The sequence below is a fragment of the Eurypyga helias genome, unplaced genomic scaffold (assembly GCF_000690775.1).
Source record: "Eurypyga helias isolate BGI_N326 unplaced genomic scaffold, ASM69077v1 scaffold30893, whole genome shotgun sequence".
Classification (NCBI taxonomy): Eukaryota; Metazoa; Chordata; class Aves; order Eurypygiformes; family Eurypygidae; genus Eurypyga; species Eurypyga helias.
Window position 1 is genome coordinate 1 of NW_010239862.1, and position 18,592 is coordinate 18,592.

The window sequence follows — 18,592 nt, forward strand, 5'->3', positions numbered from 1 at the left end:
CCATTCTATGATTCTATGATATATTATGTCAATGCTCTTTGGTTTCCAAAATAGTGAATGGTTGATTTTTGGTTTGGAACGTGCTGTGTGTTTTGTTGTAAGTGATGCTAAAGGTAACTTTAAATTTTTTCTTGTAGATACGGGCTCATTATGCCAAAAAAGTTGCCGCAGAAAAATCTTGTTTCGAAGAAACTTTCAGTGTTTGCAGACGACTCTGATGAAGAGGTCAGTCCAACCCCATATTATGCAAATTATTTGTTTACAACCCTTAATGCCTGCACCAGCGTATGGCAGTGTCACTTACATATGTTGTCATTTTGGACGTGAAACATGATCTGTGTTTTCCATAGTGCAGGTTACATGGTCACTTCACTGTTAGTCACTTTCTCTCAGCTCTTCCAGAAGTTCATCCCACGTGCTAACTTCTCCTAACAGCATCTAGCTTGTGAAGAGATCAGTCGGCTACCGCTGGTACATGTCTGCCAACAGAAAGGCCAGGAGTAAGGAAGGGTTGTTTCTCAGATATTAACTTTAAAGTGTAGCAGTTAAGTGTATTTTATCCTTTAGCTTACTTCACCCCAGTTTGCTGGAACTGATTTATGGTGTTCACACTCCAAAAGTAACCAACAAAACAACCCAAAAGTTTAAAGGGAAAAAAAAAGACAAGTAATGAGAATTGTAGTTCTGGAAGTACTCACAATACTTGTAATATTAGATGGATCAGTGAACAGCTTTTCTGTGATCACAGAGGTTATTGATCATGTGTGATGTGTGTCTATCTTGCGTGATGTTGACAGTGTTCTTTTCTGGAGTCTCCTTTATTATTTTTGAAGCACTACCTCCAAATCCGAGCTTTCTGCCTGCCCCAGTAGAGGGGGCTCTACACCAAAACTTACACTTCTGGATGTACTGCTCTGAGTATGGGGGCATTCGGGAACTGGTGTGGGATATAGGCTGGCTTGGGTACCTTACAGAATCCCAGGTTCTGAACAAGAGTTTTGGAAGGATTTGAAGCCAATAGGTTCATAGTTTACAGATCAAGAATAGAAACTCAGAATTGTGGCAATGGACTCTTCACGTGGATGGAGCTTTCAGGACACACCGTTACAATTTACTGGTTTTGTCAATCTGGAATTACTTGTGATAATTTAATCATAATGTCATTATGTGCATATTTAACTTTTTTTGCCACAAACCCTAGAAAGCAGACTTTACAGATACCCTGGGCTAGAATTTTATCATTTAAGAAGTTGAAATTTAGAGTCAGTTGAAATTTAGAATCAGAGCCGGTGCTACAAAGATGTTCTTCCTGCTCTAGAGCTTCACTCAATGCTTTTATTTTGTGTGGTTGAAAAAAACAGTGCTAATAAACCATCAAATAATCTTGGTCAGCCTCTGACTCCTGGCATCAAAACCTCTTTTTAAATATTGTTTTAATGATCTGGCAGTTGTTATTTTTATGTCATAGGCATCCTGAGTGTAGCATTCCTAGTCTGTGTGTGCCTGGTTCCCATACAGAATCCAGAATGTAGCTGTTGGGGGTGTCTGAGCTCCCTTTATACAGTACATGAAAGGGTTGAGGGCCTTCCTAGTAACATCTACTCAGCCCTGAACCTGCCTCAGTGCAGCCTATGGGGACATACAAGAACATGTCTTAAATCTCTCACAATCTCTTCCCTCACTTAGCTGCTGTCCTCAGTGCTCTCGGGAGGTGCGTCCCTCCACTTGAGCTCAGAGCTGGCACCGTGGCACTCAAGAGGGGCTTTCCTTTAAATACAGCTGGAGGAGGTGACGGTGGATCTGCTGCCTGCAGAGGCAGGAGCGCTTGCCCTGTCAGTTTGGAATTGGGTGTCTTTTGCTACATGAAGGGTCTGACATGACATTTTCCAGATCCCAAGAATGAGCTTGTATTTGAATGTATTGTCAGTAAACATTACACAGTAGGACTGGGAACCTTCCTGCATATTTTTCTCTTCTCCTTTTTCTCTTCATAGCTAAACATTAAAACAAAGTAATTAATGCTAATGCTAATAATAATAATATGTATGATGCTGTCTGCTAACTTTTAGCTCAACAGATCAAGTATCCTCCCTTTCAGAAGGGCTGACGGACTCACTACTGGAGTCTGCTATAAAGGCTCTTAAAGTTGTCATGCTCATCACTATGGTACATACCCAGCAAAAAGTAATAATCTCATAACTGCCTTTATCAGAGAAGATAATTTTTTTAAAAAGCAAAATTACTTTATTAGTTCAGTAATAATTTCAGAGCTTTTCAAGATAAGGAGCAGCATTTGGGAGGGGTTTCATTTCCTGTCTGCTACCTTATCAGTCAGAACTACATCTCAAATGTCTGGAGATTATGTATTTTTAACTGAACTCTAATAAAGTTTGTGCTGGGAAATCAGCACACCTGACTTGGTCTGTGATTAAATATTAGATACCAAACTTCTGCTCCCTTTTTTTAAAGATGTTACTATGCATATTTCATTAAGATTTGGCCTGTACCCTTGCTGAAGGAATTTGCAGTGTGATCATTTCTGCTGTGTACGTTAATGGATTTTAGCTGCTGCTGCAGGTGATCTTTGGGTTAGTCCATAAGAAACAGAACATCCGGGATGGAATTTTTTTTGAAATACAGGGTTGACTGTCAGAAGTAAACTGGGTGATTACAGTTACTCCTAGCCAATATGGTTCTGAATTTTTTGCCTTGGTAACCAGGAGTTGTGGCTGTTTTTAGAAGCTGGGGGGAAGGTTGTTACCCCTAGGACAGCCTGCTATAGGGAGTAGATGTTACTGCAACAAACTGTGGTATGTTAGAAATAAGTTCCCATTCTGGCTTACTGCTATTTGTGACACATCAGTTTTCCCCAGAAATACTATTCCCTTATTCATACATTGCGTTTTCAGAAGTGGCTTGTCAATATTCCCAGGGGTGTTCCATGTTCTATTTTATCTTCGGAATTTAGTTGAAAGTAGCTCTGTGGTGCAGCAGATAAAGCTTCTGTGTCTTTATTGCATCAGAAGTGCATTCCTATAGCTTACCAGCCTTTCACAACTGATTTGTTGCTACAGGATGTGAAATGTAGCTAAAAAATAGCCATGGGTGGATGACAGTAGATGCTGAGTTCAGGGGAGAGATCATGGAGTCAGTGTGGGTAGTTCTGTGACTGTATCAGCTTGATTTGGTGGGGATTTTTTGTGACCAGCTGAAAGATAAATGCTGTTTTTAAGCCGGTACAAAGGAAGAATCTGAAAACCAGCAGCAAACCATATCCTGTTGTGGAGATCTTTGGGTTTGCCTACAGATCCTTCCATTCGCTTTGCAACTTTGCCAGTGACAAGGTTTGATGAAAACCATCATTGGCAACCTAATGAGTATCGATGATGACCAGAGTTTATGCAACAGCTATCTTGCAAAATGTAGTAGACTCACGGGGCGCCTTGAAAAGAGGTTGCTGAGGAGAAGGAAGTGGAGAGGAGTAACTCAGGAGGATGTGTGTACAATCAGGAATGATTCAGAGAAAGTGATTTTGCCCTTTCTCATGAGTGGTAGGGTGTATTACGGAATTGCCAAGTAACTGGTTTAAGCTAAACAAGAGGAAGTTGGGGTTTTTTTCTCCACACAATGTATAATTAAGTCGTGGAACTCATTGCCACAGGATATTGTGGCATGGCTGAAAACATACATGGATTCAGCAATGATTAGTCAAATTAAGGGATGATCTTGGTGTCAAACAATGGTCCAGGTGCATCCTCCGGTTCAGGAAGTCCCTAAACTCCTGCTTGCTGGAAGCTAGGAGGGAATGCCGAGGAAAGCTAATTCCATACATGACTTGTTTTTCAGGTTCTTTCTCTTAATCTTGTACTAGTAGCCACGGCTCTCATAGTGGATGAATTGAGATCAGTCTGTTGCCTGACGATTTCTTCTTCTTCCCCTGTGAAGACTTGAGTCTCATGTACATTTGGTGATTGTCCGTGAGCGGGCTGCAGTTGGATAATGCAGGTCTCCATGAGGGCAAGCCCTAACGATTCACTGCTAGATATACATGCATGAGCGTAACAAGCTCATTTTAAGGTGTTTTGATACCAAAGTTCATGAATCCATAGATTTCAGAGTCTGAGATTTCTCATCTGATGTGAGAAGAGCCACATCTCAGCTGTTCCAGCTTAGCCACACAGGGCCACAAACTTGGGTTGAGATCCAGAGGAACGCAGGCAAGTATCTACACTTGAGTTCTCTGAGCTCCCTGTGCAGTCAGTAGAGATGCAGGTGCTTCTGGGGCGCAACATGTCGCATTCTGAAGTAGACACCTAAAATCAGTGAGATGACTTCTCTGAAAGTGTCTATTTCTCAGTCTTTAACAATAAAGCGCTCTCGGGCTGGCTAGTTCAGTATAAACGTAAGCTTTGTGTTTGGTGAAGTGGCCAACTGTGCCCCTTTCACTTGCTAATCAAATACAGCTCCAAATTATCCTCCTCTTGTTCAGTCAGATATCTTTCTGTGCATTCAGTTAAGGATGTACTGGCCACTTTGAAGTGAATTTGATGAGACTAGCAGTCTCTAACTGCAGAACAAAGACCCTGTCAATGCCCCTATGGGGAGAAAGACTAAGGTGATCTCAACCCTTGGTTGTGTTCGGCTGGCCTGGAAGCTGCGGGCTGGCTGCCTTGTCTAGGCGAGACGGAAGGAAGCAGGGGATGCAGAAAGCAGGGAGCTGCAGCTGGGGCTGGGGATGTGGGAAGACTGGGACATTGTGGTGGGAAGGCAGAGAAGTCAGATCTGTAAAAATCTTGAAATCTTTGTTGTGTGGAATTGCTTTTTTAGGTATTTACTCTTGAACTTTGAACTGATCCTTTGTATAAAGCCATAAATTGTTGATTTGAACATCACTGAGGCAAACCAAAATCATTGGTCAGTAGTTGAATATTCTTCTGCAGGATAAAAATAAGGAGGTAGCTCAAGCGTTTAAGAACCTGGAAGAAGTTTATAGATACCTGAAGGAGATAAGAAATGAGAGAGAACAGTGAGAAATGTTAGTAAGTTGGGGTAATTTCTTTTATTACACCTTTTTTAACCTTTTCCGTTGCGTACCAGCTGTCTTCTGTGGTCTCGTAGGGCTGTTAGGTTATAGAGTCTCATTTCTGAGAGTGCCTTGATTTGCATGGGTTCGGTGTGGTGTCACAGGATAGGGTTAAAACATTTTCCCCTTGTGGAAAATATTAAACTGTAAGCTTTGTGCTTCAGAAGAATAGCTTGACTGCAGGGCTTTTTTAACCTTTTCCGTTGCGTACCAGCTGTCTTCTGTGGTCTCGTAGGGCTGTTAGGTTATAGAGTCTCATTTCTGAGAGTGCCTTGATTTGCATGGGTTCGGTGTGGTGTCACAGGATAGGGTTAAAACATTTTCCCCTTGTGGAAAATATTAAACTGTAAGCTTTGTGCTTCAGAAGAATAGCTTGACTGCAGGGACAGAGATGAGCTTATAGGGCCTTTAATAAATGGGCAGTTGATAAGTAAAAACAATACAAAAGAACGGGAAGCTCTCATCTATCAGAGCTCATAGCGCAACAGGAAATTGTCACCCATAAACCATTGGGGAAGGTGTTTGTTTTTTGTAAACTTACTGCTGCTCTAGACAAACAAATCGCAGGTGGGCTTCTTCACAATTCTATGTACAATAAGGGAGGATTATATATTACTTGTGTGTTTATGTAATCTTTGCAGAGTAACACTTTCATGTAGGCAGACAAAACATTCTAAGCAGCGCTTCAGGTATTATGGTGGAATAGACCTGATTCTGTAAATATAACTGCAGAATCTGTTGTATTTTACTGAGCTTTCTGGCATAATGCAGGGAGTTCCCTTACTGTTTAGGTACCTTTCTGTAAAACCAGCACAAGTGTGTCTGATTCAGGAAACATTCAGAGATGACCCGTAATATGTCAAGCAGAGGACCATCCCCAAGAGCCAGGAGGAAGTCTGCGTCTCCTGTGTAATGCTGGTGTGTCTTCCACTGCCAGTTCTAAATAGTTGTTTATATTAAGAAGTTTATACTGACTCATAGCATTTTTATTTTTTTTAGAAGAAAGCATAGGACAAAAATTAAGTACAGTATTTTAAATATTTCGCAACATCAGCTCTTCAGTCTGAAAAGCCAGAGGTAAATGCTTCATGAATGAAGCCACGATTCTTGTCGATTGTTTTAAACTAAATAATCCGCTCTCCACTTCCCCCAGTCCACCAGCCAACCAGCTACATAAATAAATAAGGGACTATATCCAATTCTAGACCAAATAATCAGCAAGCTGCAGAATACAGGGTGTAGTCCCTGATGCCGCAGTGGACTCTGAGCATGTTGCTGATGTCTGCCAAGCTCAGCCTCCTAAAGCCTCAAGTGTGGTCTGCTTCTTACCTGGTTACCTGCAGCTGGGTGAGAGGGAGGCTGCTTCCTAGTGGGGAGCTTAACTGAGTCAGTGCAGGGGTTTTTTCCATGAAGGTGCACATCACACTTTCCCTTTATTAGTGTAATTTAACCACAAAGGTCTAACATGTTGGAAGCAGAGATGGATTTTACCGAAGTCTGCAAGTAAAGCACCAGAAAAAGTTGGAGTATGTGCCCTTCCAAGTTTCCATTTTCACTTGTCTGTAAGTCCCTCCCTTGGAGTGGGGTAGGAAGGAATATTCTGAATGTTCTGTGTCTCGGTTTGTTCTGATGGTGGCATTACTTGGGAAAGTAAGCACTAGCATGTTCATGGGAGTGAGCAAAGGTCTGAGTATCTACAATTTTGTGGATGTTTACGCCATGCGTACTTCTCTGAATATTGGAGGTGTTGCCTTAGCACCTTCTCTCACTCAGTGTAGAATTCGGTGCTCCTGTGAGATACTGCCTTTCTTCAGAAGCTTTATTATGAACGGTTTGCAATAGCAGAAAAAAGTCCGTTCGTGGTGATCACTGTGTGTACCTGTCAGTTAACTCCCTACGGTTTGCATAGCAGAAAAAAGTCCGTGGTGATCGCTGTGTGTACCTGTCAGTTAACTCCCACACAACTTGTGAACTCACTGACAATGTTGGTGGGTGGCAGAGGTCCCCGTGTGCCTGTGGTTTTCATGGAAATTGGCAGCTGGCTAAAGGGAGAGAGAGATGAGAACTGGTGACGTTCATCTTTCGCTGTGTTGAGGAGGAAGCATTGGCGGTTGCTCAGCACAGGCTCTGGTCAGGCGGTGTTGCCCACCTGCAGTTCAGGCAGTGTCTGTGAGAGGGGAAGTGGAGACAGAGGGCACAAAGTCACGTGTCATGAAACTCCATTAATGCTGCTGCTCATGGCACAACTTGTTCCTTGTCCCTGAAAGTAACCAGTGAAAAATAAGTTTAGTTTGTCATGTAGAAAATAGTGGAAAAGCAGTTGGATTTTTCCCTTGTTGCCACGTCTGCGGAAGTTGTTACTGCTTAAGAAAGAGGGATCACGACATGTTATTATTTTATTTTAAACATGAAATGAAATCAAAACCCTCCTTGTTCAGGGGATCTGTTTGAATTTACATGGTGCTAATCCTGTTTCATTTCAGAAGATCCTCGTCCTTCTGCCGAGCTCCCTGCTAGTTGGTTCCTACTTTTTCATTTTATTAAGAGCTGATTAAACAATCCCATTTGTCTTTTTAAAATGTGATAGAGAACATGTAATAGTCAAAGTTGCAAAACTTGGGAAGCTGCCAAAATGCAAAAGGATTTTTTTCTTCCTATTTCTGCTTTTTAAGATAAAGAGATAGTTAATTACATAAACAAGGATACGAGTCCTGTCATTTATAGTGAATCTGTTTAATAAACAGTATTATCTATCGGCAGAGAAAAGAGAGATACGTGATTTAGTTCAACGCTGATCAAAAGACAAAACTAAATAAAATGCGAAGCTGTTTTTAAAGGACAGTGTGGTTAGAAAACATGCTTTCAGTAGTGGGTATGGTTTTTTCTCAGGGAAGATCAGTACTGCCATTTTCAGCATATTTATCTTGAAATGAAACATTAACATTTGAAGTGCCTGCTGTTCAAATCAGCAGTATTCTTATTTCTAAAAATACAGAGCTAGTGATACAGACTTGAAGTAAGTGCCAAATCTTTTTGGAGAGTTGTTTTTTACTATGAATACAGTTTTTTTCATGTGGGTGTGGGTAAGACCTTCAGCTTGTGACTGCTACATCTCTCATGGCACGTGCTAGAAGAAGAGTGTGTATATTCTGAGTAGCACCTCTGTTTCACAGACTATTAGAAATACTTCTATTAGAAATATTTCACTGGGACAGGTTGCCCAGAGAAGCTGTGGATGCCCCTTTCCTGGAATTGTCCAAGGCCAGGCTGGATGAGGCTTGGAGCAACCTGGTCTAGTGGAAGGTGTCCCTGCCCATGGCAGGGGGTGGGACAGGGTGGGCTTTAAGATCCCTTCCCACACAAACCATTCTGTGATTCTTTGAACTGAACAGTTTTTGCAGACCTCCTATGTCTCTGAGCATTTCGTGGACATAGATGGCTTGCTTTGTGAAATGGCATGAAATTTACGCAGCTTGTGAGGTACACATCATTGAAATAGTGTCCTTAAACTCATCGCCATTTTCATAAAAATACATACACACACATACCTATGCTGAGGTAGTGCGATACTTTGCTCATGGAAAAGGCTGATTCATTGTATGCTTGTGGGTGAACTTTTAGTTTTTCTTCCTTACAGAAAAATACTGTTGAAGTGAGAGACTGACTTATGTAATGCGACATTATATGGTTGCTCATTAGAATGGTAGAAAAATGATATGAGCGGTGTCGACGTAATTCATTTTATTTCTGTGATGCTTCCTTCTTACAGCCATCTGTTGGTGAAAGTCTTCAGAAAGAAGCATTGAAAAAACAAGCAATGAAACAGGTAAGATTCAGTGGGAACTCTTCGTGCCTGTGGAAGATTAGGAAATCACTGCATCCATTCTCTTTTAATAAATAATAGTCAGAAATGTCATACAATTACGACTTCAGAGTTAGAGTTACCCTGGAAAAAAATTCCTCATAACTTTATGATTTTGTGCATTGCGCTTTGCAGCACAAGACTTTCTTCAAAACTTGACCAGAAATTCTCAGTCTTTCCTTAGCAAAGATTTTGTTTCACTTTTCTAAGCAATATTGTTCTTTCTGAAATTCTTCTGGCTATGATCAGAGTAGCTGAAAAACTGCCCCGTGAAAGCTGCATGGGTGAGGTCATAATTTAGAAATAATAAAATCTCTGTTGAGGCAATACAAGCACTTAAATACACAAGATGCTGAAATCTGTTCTGTGGCATTGAATGCATCGGTGTTTTTAGACCTTCTCAAACAGTTTGTGCCGTTTGTAGAATGTAACGTTACAAAGTATTAGGTTTTTGGATACATACCAACAGTGAGCATTTCACTGTGATCTAGGAATAAATTGTACAGAGGAAACAAAAATTTTGCATTTAAAAGAAGTTCCAGGCTAGTAAAAGACACGGCTAGAAGAAAATGCTATTTATGCATCCCACATTTAACACATTGCTGGTTCTTACGGAGTAATATGTGCTTGAGAGAAACGTGTGGTTCCATTCAGCGTTCCTCTTCTGGTGTCAGGAGAGCTGACCAAAGGGCTCCCCAGGGTGATGTTTTTTCTGACAGGGCTTTTACAAACAGAACAGTTTCACAGTTCTTACTTCCAACTTGACTGTATGAACAGAAGGTAGAACTGTGAAATAAGGAATCGCATCCTGGTATGTCTTTATTATCTGGAGCTTTGGAGGAAAGGGATAAACAGACAGTAAAATGCATTGAAATGTGGTTTACTCTTTCTTTATAAAAAAAAATTTACATTATTCAATGGAACAGTTTGCTCACTGAAAAGTTTCCGATGTCGTTTTGACTGCTGTGTTTTACTTCCTACATTTCCTGTAGCTGCAGTTTCTGGTCATGATTTGGTTGTTTGTTTTCTCAGTCCTGGTAAACAGTTCAAGAACTTGGTAGGTCAGAATGTTTGAAATTTACACTCAGTGTTGTAATGGATAGGCTTGTACTATAGAGGTGTTTAAACAGGAATAAAATGTTTGAAAATAGTAAAAAATGTCAAGCTTCATTTCTTGATACTGTCTCCTCCCTTTTTTCCTTTTAGACTAAATTGGAGATTCAGAAGGCTTTGGAAGAAGATGCTACAGTGTATGAATATGACAGTATTTATGATGAAATGCAGCAGAAGAAGAAAGAAAGTAATGCTAGAGTGTTATCTGGAAAAGATGACAAAAAGGTCTATACCTGAAAATGTATGCTGTCTGTCTTATCTCTGTGCGCTTGGAATAGCTCTGATTGCTTAACTTCTGAGCTTTGCCAAATGCTTTTTCTCCTGGGGCACAAAGTTTTGTGCTCATATCCTATTACATAAGGTAGTAATTTGTGAGAATTTTGGCAAAACTGTTAGTTCATCAGCTACTTCAGAGAATTTTACAGTGGGATAATAGGATTAGAGGCAGCGGGCCCTGCAGCAATACCACTTCTGACGATAAAGACTCTTTGGGTATTAAACCAATGAACATAAATCGTCCCTCCTCACTCAGTGTGCTTACCTGGAGGACTGTCAGAGGACTGAGGTAATCAGCTTTCATTGGTGAAACATGAGCCAGCTTCCACAGCCCAGTGCCTTCCCTCACAGCAACGCTGGGTTATCCTGACAAGCGATGTTTTCATGGTTACTTACTCTATTCCATTTGAAAACGTGTGTCAGGCTGTGTGGGTGCAGAGGGAAGCTTCCCACTCCTTTACAGCACCGGAAAGGCAACACTATAACAAGAGAGAGGGTGAGAAATCAAAAAACATTTAATTTCACTCAGCGCAAAAATCATCCTAGTCAAAGATGGGCTGAATGTTTTGGTTGAATACAGCAATCTCTCTTCATTACTGGGACGCATGCCATGTTAGCAACCTAAAAGGGAATGACAGGGAATGGCAGAGTGAGAATGTGTTAGACCAGCTTCTCTCAATTTTCTTCCGGTACCAACTTTCTTCAACATCTCCATTAATCCCAAATTGTGCTTTCTTCCAGCCACCTCAATTACCTCTTAGCATGATACCTTTTTTCTCTCCTGTTTTAGCCCAGATACATCCAAAATATCCTCAAAGCAGCTGAGATTAGAAAGAAGGAGCAAGAAAAAAGAATGGAAAGAAAAATTCAGAAAGAGCGTGAAATGGAAGGAGGAGAGTTTGCTCACAAAGAAGCTTTTGTGACTTCAGCCTATAAGAAGAAGCTGCAGGAACGGGCCGAGGAGGAAGAAAGAGAAAGAAGAGAGGCAGCTATCGAGGGTGAGATTCACACTGAAATTATCCCCCTGAAGAAGTGTTGCCTCGTACACATTTTACGACATTGTTGTCTGGTCTCTCCATGAGGCTTGAGGTAATTAAAATCAAAAAGGATCAGGGAGCAGATACTGAACCACATCCCTCTTTGCCTGTTATTTTCCTTTGTACATGTTATTAAAGGACCAGAGGAAGCTCCTCTGTTTGTTTGTCAGCACTCTTGGGGTTGCTGCTTCCAGTGTTTGAGGAAGGGTCAGTTGTTGGAAGACTCGTAAATCTGGAGTACAGTGACACACTCCTTACTTCAGACATTCTGTGCAGTGTGCCAGGAAGAGGTCTGAAGAATAAAGTACAGGATCATAAGATAAATGAGGTTGGAGTGGACCTCTGAAGGTCATCTGTTCCAGCCTCCTGTTCAGAGTGTGGTCTGCGTGAGGTCAAGTCAGGTTGCTCTGAGCTTTTCCACTCTGCTTGAAAACCTTCAGGATGGAGACTGCAGTCTTGGTGGGGTCGTTACCAGTTGTGAGTTGTGTCTGGTGAGTGCTGTGACACAGTAAATCCGACCTTCCTTTCCTTCTCTTAGCGTACCTGGATGTGACCAAACAGAAGGATCTCAGTGGATTTTACAGACATCTTTTGAACCAGACAGTAGGGGAAGAAGAGGTGCCTAAATGCAGCTTCCGTGAAGCCAGGTAGGATGCGATTCCAGAAGGCTTTCAGGTAGAAACCAGCTTCTGACTGTGATTCCATACTCACAGGAACACTGTAAGAATTAGAGAGATTACTACAGCACTGCTAGGGTAGGCTGATTACTTTATGCAGCTCATGAACTGAATGGTTTGGAAAATGTCTGATGATCATCTGTAAGACAAACAAACAGGACAGGGATGCTGTTTAAAAAGCATCAGAGGACAGTCATACTTGTAATACTCCTTGGTCTTACACTAACCTAGTGTTTGGCAATCTGCATTAAGGTACGTAGTTTGAATTGTGAGGGGAGACAAAGGGTAAAATAATGGGCATGGAGGTAAGTTATAGGAAATGAGGTTGTGATAGGAATTTCCTGAAAAATAATGTGGGTCTCTGTCCTTATTCCACATTTACAGGTTCATAAAAAAATAAATTGTGTTGATGCTGTGGTAAAAGGAAATAAATTACTTAGCAAATCCAGTGGGAATGTTTTAATATCTTAATATATGCATAGTCCAAAGCAAAGTAATGAGATGAGGCTGAATTATTTATGTAGTTGAGATGGTGAAATTCTGCCCTGCGGATAAATATGATGAAGGGGATATGCTTGTTATATGCAACAAACAATCATTTGAAACAATAAATTAAGGTTAAATCTCACTTGAGATAGGCCTTGAACCTGGATATCACTCTTTAAGTGCTCGCTATCACAAAGAAAATGCAGCTTTCATCAAGAGATCTTCTAGATCTGAAATTGGATTATTAGAAAGCAAATTACAAGCTTAAGTGAAGAATGTGGTTACAGTGGAGTTACTCAGCGATCTGAAATAAGGGAATTCTTGGTTATGTCTTTAATGTAAGAATATGCCACCTTATTGGAAATGAATGAGGAAAAGTAGTGTAGAAGAAATAAGAGTAAGAATTACTGACTGGCAGAAAAGCAGAACAGCTTCCTGAATTTAAGCAGAAAATGGGAAATGTGAGGCCACAGTTTTGTCGTTTGAGATTTAAAGTATTAGCATATGTGTGTGTTTGGAAAAATATCATGTCTGAGGCTTTCACCAAAGAGAGATACCTGCGTGGTTTCAGGGGTGCACAGAGTGCTACTGAGGTGGTTAAATGAACTTTGCATTTTATTGTTTCTTCTTTTCTGTTGGTGAAATCGAAGTTTCTCAGTTGCATCTCTTTCTAAAACCAGTAGCCACAGTGGTCAGCCCAATTGGTTGTCCATTGCTTTAATAGTTCTTCTTTCAGAGCATCTTCAGGAAGATATAGTGTTGTACTGTGTAGAGTCATTTAAAATGATGGGCTTTTAGTCTTGCAAATTAAGGAAATGTTCCTTTTGTGAGTTGTGTATAAAATGAATTCAGGGGAAAACAAGTAGCACTGTAGATGGTGCTCCCAGCAAGGCTTTCACATGAGCTCGGCTGTAGATTTAAATCTTCTTTCTTATGGTGGTACAGTAGGTACAGAGAGAAGAGGGCTCAACTGCTGCATCTCAGAATTTGTGTCACCATCTCTGAAGTGGCACACCTTTCGCTTGTTATTTCAATTGGATTACTGAACAAATGACCGAACTTTTCAGCATAAATTGTAGTCCATGTTCACAGACTACCCATGCTTTCAAGCACGCCTCAAATGTCCAGTCTAACCAGATGTGTGCTGGTTCATGAGAATTTACCGCAGACTCTTACTGTAGCTGTATGAGTAAGAAGAAGAGACATTGTGTGAGTAAACAAGTGTTTCCTTATCAGTCAGAAAAGAATGACGAAGCGTAACCTTTCTGTCTCCTGCCCAAATTGGCCCTCTTCGGGTCAGCTTTTGGCCATTAAGAAACTATGAGCTGTTAACAGATACTAATTTCTATCTAGCCACAAGTGAGATCTTCGGAAATACTGTATTAAAAAAAACAAATGGAAGCTATGTTCCTAGTTCTGTCAACAAAACATACAGCCTGCTCCTTCCCTGGATAATTATTTGTGTGAATTGAGGAATAAACACAGGAGAAGAGGTGTAGCTTTCCAAAAAGCTTACACAAGAACCCAACTCTGTCTTTTTCCTGAGACGGAGGTACAGATATTTAACCATAGTCAATCTTTTAGACAAACTCATCAGCCCGCATTCACCAGTGAACCAGATCCTTAATAGAAACCCTTTGCGCTGGATTCCTGCAACATGAGCTACAGATAAAACTTGCTTTCTTAGACTTTTCAGCAGCATCTTTTGCTTAAATCCTGACCAGAAGACAGTTTATAGAAAAGTCCAAGATTTCAGGCTGTGTAATGTTGTTTTTTTCTTTTTTAACATACAAAATGTAGGATAAAGGAAGAAAAATCTGACAGTTGTTACGCTGAATCCAAGCAAAAGGACAAATGCCCCTATGAAAGGCAAAGACTGAAGCCCTCTGTTAAGACAGAGAACGATCCAGATGCTGATACTGACTTGGGAACTGATAGTAGTGATGATGATAAGAGACACAAAAATAGTAAAGTCAATCTGAAAAAGAAAAGGAGAAAGAGCTCTGTGAGCAGTGAAGAGGAGGTTAAACATCCCAAGAGCCAGAGGCGTTCCAGGTCACCGAGCTCATCCAGCGGGGAGGAAGAGCTGCGCCCAAAAGCCCCAACAAATCATCTTACAAAGAGGGGAGAGAGCAGACCAAGCAGAAGGGGAAATGACGACCAGTACAGGGAAAAAGATTACGAGAGAAGCAGGACCCACGAAAAGGATCACCAGAGGGAAAAGGAAGAGCGACACAGATACGGGGATCACACTAGTAAAGATAACTACAGAAGGAGGGAAGAGCAAGATGATAAACAAAGGGGGAAGGACAGAAAAGAGAGGGAGGGACATGGCAGAGAATGGAGGAAGGCAAAGGAGAGAGAAGAGAAGGGCTCAGAAAAGGAACGGGAGAAGGAAAGAGTAAGAAATGGTAAAGATAGATACAATGACAGAGAGAAGGAGAGAGGAGAGAGATGCAGAGAGAAGGGAGATCATGTGAAGGAGAGGAGAGAGAAATACAGTAGTGATGAAAAGAAACACAGAGAGAGGAGGGAAAGTACTCCTACATCTTTAGAAAAAGAGGGAGAGACCAATCTGGAAAAAGAGGGAAAGGGAAGAGAGAGAGAGGTGGATGAGAAGGGAAGATCCAGCTCTGGAATTTTGTCTGAGCAGAAACGTAAAGCTGGAGAAGAAGGAGAGAAAGAGGAGAAAGAGCAAGCACAGAAACTGTCTGAGAGCATGAGCAAATTTGCCAAACGGAGCAACGAAGAGTCGGTCATGTCAGCAAGAGACCGCTACTTGGCAAGGCAAATGGCACGTGTCGGCACCAAATCTTACGTTGAGAAGGAGGAAGATTAATGACCCTGTGATGGACAAAAACACTTGGTCTTTCTGCTTGGACTCTTGTACAGCTTGTGCACCATAATGGAAGAACAGCTTTTGAAATGGATTAATGCATCACTTGATACACACCTTTAGTCTGTTTATATAGTTGAAATAAAAAATTTGGCTGACTCTGTCCACCCTGGCATTCAGTACCCCATCCTTGGTATTTGGAGATTGTGGAACAGACTGGGGAGTGTTAAACAATGTCAAGGTGAGAATAACTCTCCCCACCCCCTGGCAGCCCCTGCTCCTTTCACCAGCTGAAACAGTGAGCTCTGCTGAAACAAAGATGTTAGCAGGAATCATTCTTGCACAGTGATGCTTTCAGAAACAAAAACCAGATCTGTAAAAGTGAGAGGAAGGCACAAAAAACAGCCTGAATAATAACCTAGGAGATTTCTGTATTTGGTAAGGCGTTTTGCCTATTGACATGTGAGTTTTGTATTTATGTGTGGGCTTTGGTTTTGGGGACCTGGTGTACAGAAAGACTTAAATAATAAAAGTGTAAAATACATACTGGATCTAGTGTGTGGGTCTTTTTAAATGCTTGTGTTATTTTACTGCATCTTTTTTGTGTGAAATAAGTTATGTAAGTGGGTTTTGCATGTTATTACAGTAATTTCTGCTTGTTCTACTGGAGGTAATATATTAGATTTGTCTGTCTGTTCAAAGGTTCATAATCAAGAATAAAGTTATCTCCAAATGATAACTTGGTAAGTAGGATGTCTGATAATGGCCATAGTTTTTAGAATCTATTTTCAACGCTTGTCAGAATGGTTTCTTTCACTTTGTTTTGTGGTAAATTTATCACTTTCATGCTACAGTAAGGTGAATTAATGTTAAAAAAAAAATGGATGTTCTTCTAATATTTTGTTCAGCAGACTTAGTAATGAGACAAATGTGAGTAAAATTAACTGTCGAGCCTGCCAGTTTACAAAGGCTTGAAACGACATTTTATACGTGAGCTAACTGAGTAGCTAAGCACTTACTCCGAGCGTGGATCAGTTGGTTTTTGCTGTCCTGTCTAAACGAACGTGATGTGCGTTGGTTCTTCTGTTGCAGCAGGAGGGAGTGTTGAGCAGTGGGCCAAGGTTCACACACTACAGGAAATCCTCTTGCTTTTTGTCAAAGAGGCCTTGTTGGTAAACTGGACCAGACAGTCTGCTTGTTCTTGGAACTGAGTTTTATCATTGCTCTTTCCGTAAGAGAGAGGCACAAGAGATGTCTACTGGTGGATTATGAATATTAAATTTATTACAATGACAGTTTACAGTACAAGGCACATACTGATGACTTACAATCAGCTTGCAACACTTGTAACTAAACAGCCGCATAAATTGATACAGGTGCATCATGTACAAGTTGGAGGCAATACGTAGTTCTGTACAGCTAAAACTCCAGTTTAATTCTCGTTGCTTGAAAGGCAAACACGGTATTATTGACCAGTTTCATAAATTCCTTTTCACTGTTCAGAAGAGAGGGTAGGTATACCTGTGTGATAGATAAGGTGAGCTGAAGAGAAGGAATTTGTTTGCCTCAAAACACTTTTAGTTGCAATGCAGCCCATTTGGTGTCAATATAACTGCAGTTTTTATACAAAAACAAATGTCTAATGTAGGCTACCTGTTGAGCTACTTGATAAATATTGGTTACTCTAAATGTTTTCAGATGGGTGTGTAAAAGGAAGAAGAAAGAACCAATGATAAAAATAAATGAAGACAATTTTTCAATATTTCAGTCACTCGGCTAAGTAGAGATACTAAAAAATGAACTTGTACGAAGATTTAGAAAACTTCAAACCAGTATGCCATATAACAAAAAAAGGAACTAAACTGCCTTACTAATTCAGCTTTTGGGGAATGAAAACATGGATGTATTTTATCTTTGGGTGATTCAGGCCAAGAAAAGCCTTTTTAATCCACTTCTGGAGGGCTTCCTTGCCCCCTGTTCCCATAGAGACCCCAGACTGGATTATCCTAGCAAAAAGAGAGCAAAGGTCTGACATCATGAATGATCTTCTGGACTGTCTTATTTCTAAAATATATTTTCCCTGTGACTTTGCATGTCTACATTGTAAAATCATTTGAAGATGTAAAAGCAAACTTTCACCCTCTCTCAGGACATCTGTACTCAGAGTGCATTAGTCTCATTTTTCAACTGAGAAGTTGTGTCTGAGAGACCTCACCCTGTTTTACACTGTGACTGTTGCAGGGCTGGTATCAGTATCGGGACTTCTTTGCTGGGTTTTAATCCACTAGAAAACAGTGCTATTTCTTGGGGAGTTGCTCAGTGTTCTGTGATAAAAACCCAGCAGGACAATGTCTGTCATATATTAGTGTCTCAAAAAATACAGATTGAAGTTGCATCCTTTGCCCTTTCACATGCTGCGCCAGAAGATGAACATCGGTAGTACTGCACACTAAAGAGTGATTCCTGCACTTACTCTGCAGATTATTCTGTTAGAAATGCTCCTAGTTTCAGTTTGTTTGCAAAGGCTGAATGAGAAACTTTGGCTTTGATGAAGATAATGCTCCTATTTAACTCAACTGTCACTGTCCCCACCTTCACCCTTCCCAATAACAGGCAGCAGAATGTCTGTTTGGAGAGGCTTTTGCAAGTGGGTATGCATAAACGATCGAAAATTGGAATTCTTACAGGGAGGGTGTCCGAGGGGTGGGTTTTGGTTGGTTTTTTAATGAGCCTAGCATGAAACAGTATCAAGTGGGGTAAGAAATTCCATTTGTAAGATTTATCTATTGAAATATTTATCCATTTAGGAGGAAAAATACCTAGTGTCACTTGAAAATGTCTGGGGAATGGGGAAGCTGGGTGGCGTTTTCTTTATTTCCCACACTTGATGTTGGCTACGTACGAGCACCTCATTCACCTTCCACTGACATTGCATATGTGTGTTTTCAATTAATGAATGCATAACAGAAAGTTTTGGTTTTTAAAAAATTCAGTCAATTTCTGATTGGTAACATAATATCTAATTGGTTTCCAGTATTAAAAGAATTTCCAGACTGTTGCTGTTTTCCTCGCAATGAAGCCGGTTTTTGAAGTAATTTTCAAACATACTTAAGGGCTAAGCTACAAAACTATTTCTTAGGAGTAAGTGTCCAGTAAGACAGATTTATTAGGGGTTTTTGGTGCCAATGAAAGAACATACTCCCTTTTTTAAAATAGTTTAGA

General features: G+C 40.7%; 1 protein-coding gene across 1 annotated transcript; it reads left to right on the top strand.

Moving 5' to 3' along the window:
• Positions 1-143: 143 nt before the first annotated feature.
• On the top strand, positions 144-15,373 carry NSRP1 (nuclear speckle splicing regulatory protein 1). The gene is made up of 6 exons (XM_010148290.1): positions 144-225; positions 8,853-8,909; positions 10,152-10,283; positions 11,125-11,332; positions 11,910-12,018; positions 14,335-15,373. Exons 1-6 carry the CDS (start codon positions 151-153, stop codon positions 15,371-15,373), a joined length of 1,620 nt encoding a protein of 539 aa, XP_010146592.1. The 5' UTR covers positions 144-150.
• The last annotated feature ends 3,219 nt before the right edge of the window (positions 15,374-18,592 follow it).

What these genes read in the sequence shown, in the direction of transcription:
- NSRP1 (XM_010148290.1), top strand. Translation starts at nt 151, where the DNA reads ATGCCAAAAAAGTTGCCGCAGAAAAATCTTGTTTCGAAGAAACTTTCA. An exon ending in AAGAGAGGCAGCTATCGAGG is followed by an intron (nt 11,333 to 11,909) that starts GTGAGATTCACA and finishes TCCTTCTCTTAG; the next exon opens with CGTACCTGGATGTGACCAAA. An exon ending in TGCAGCTTCCGTGAAGCCAG is followed by an intron (nt 12,019 to 14,334) that starts GTAGGATGCGAT and finishes TACAAAATGTAG; the next exon opens with GATAAAGGAAGAAAAATCTG.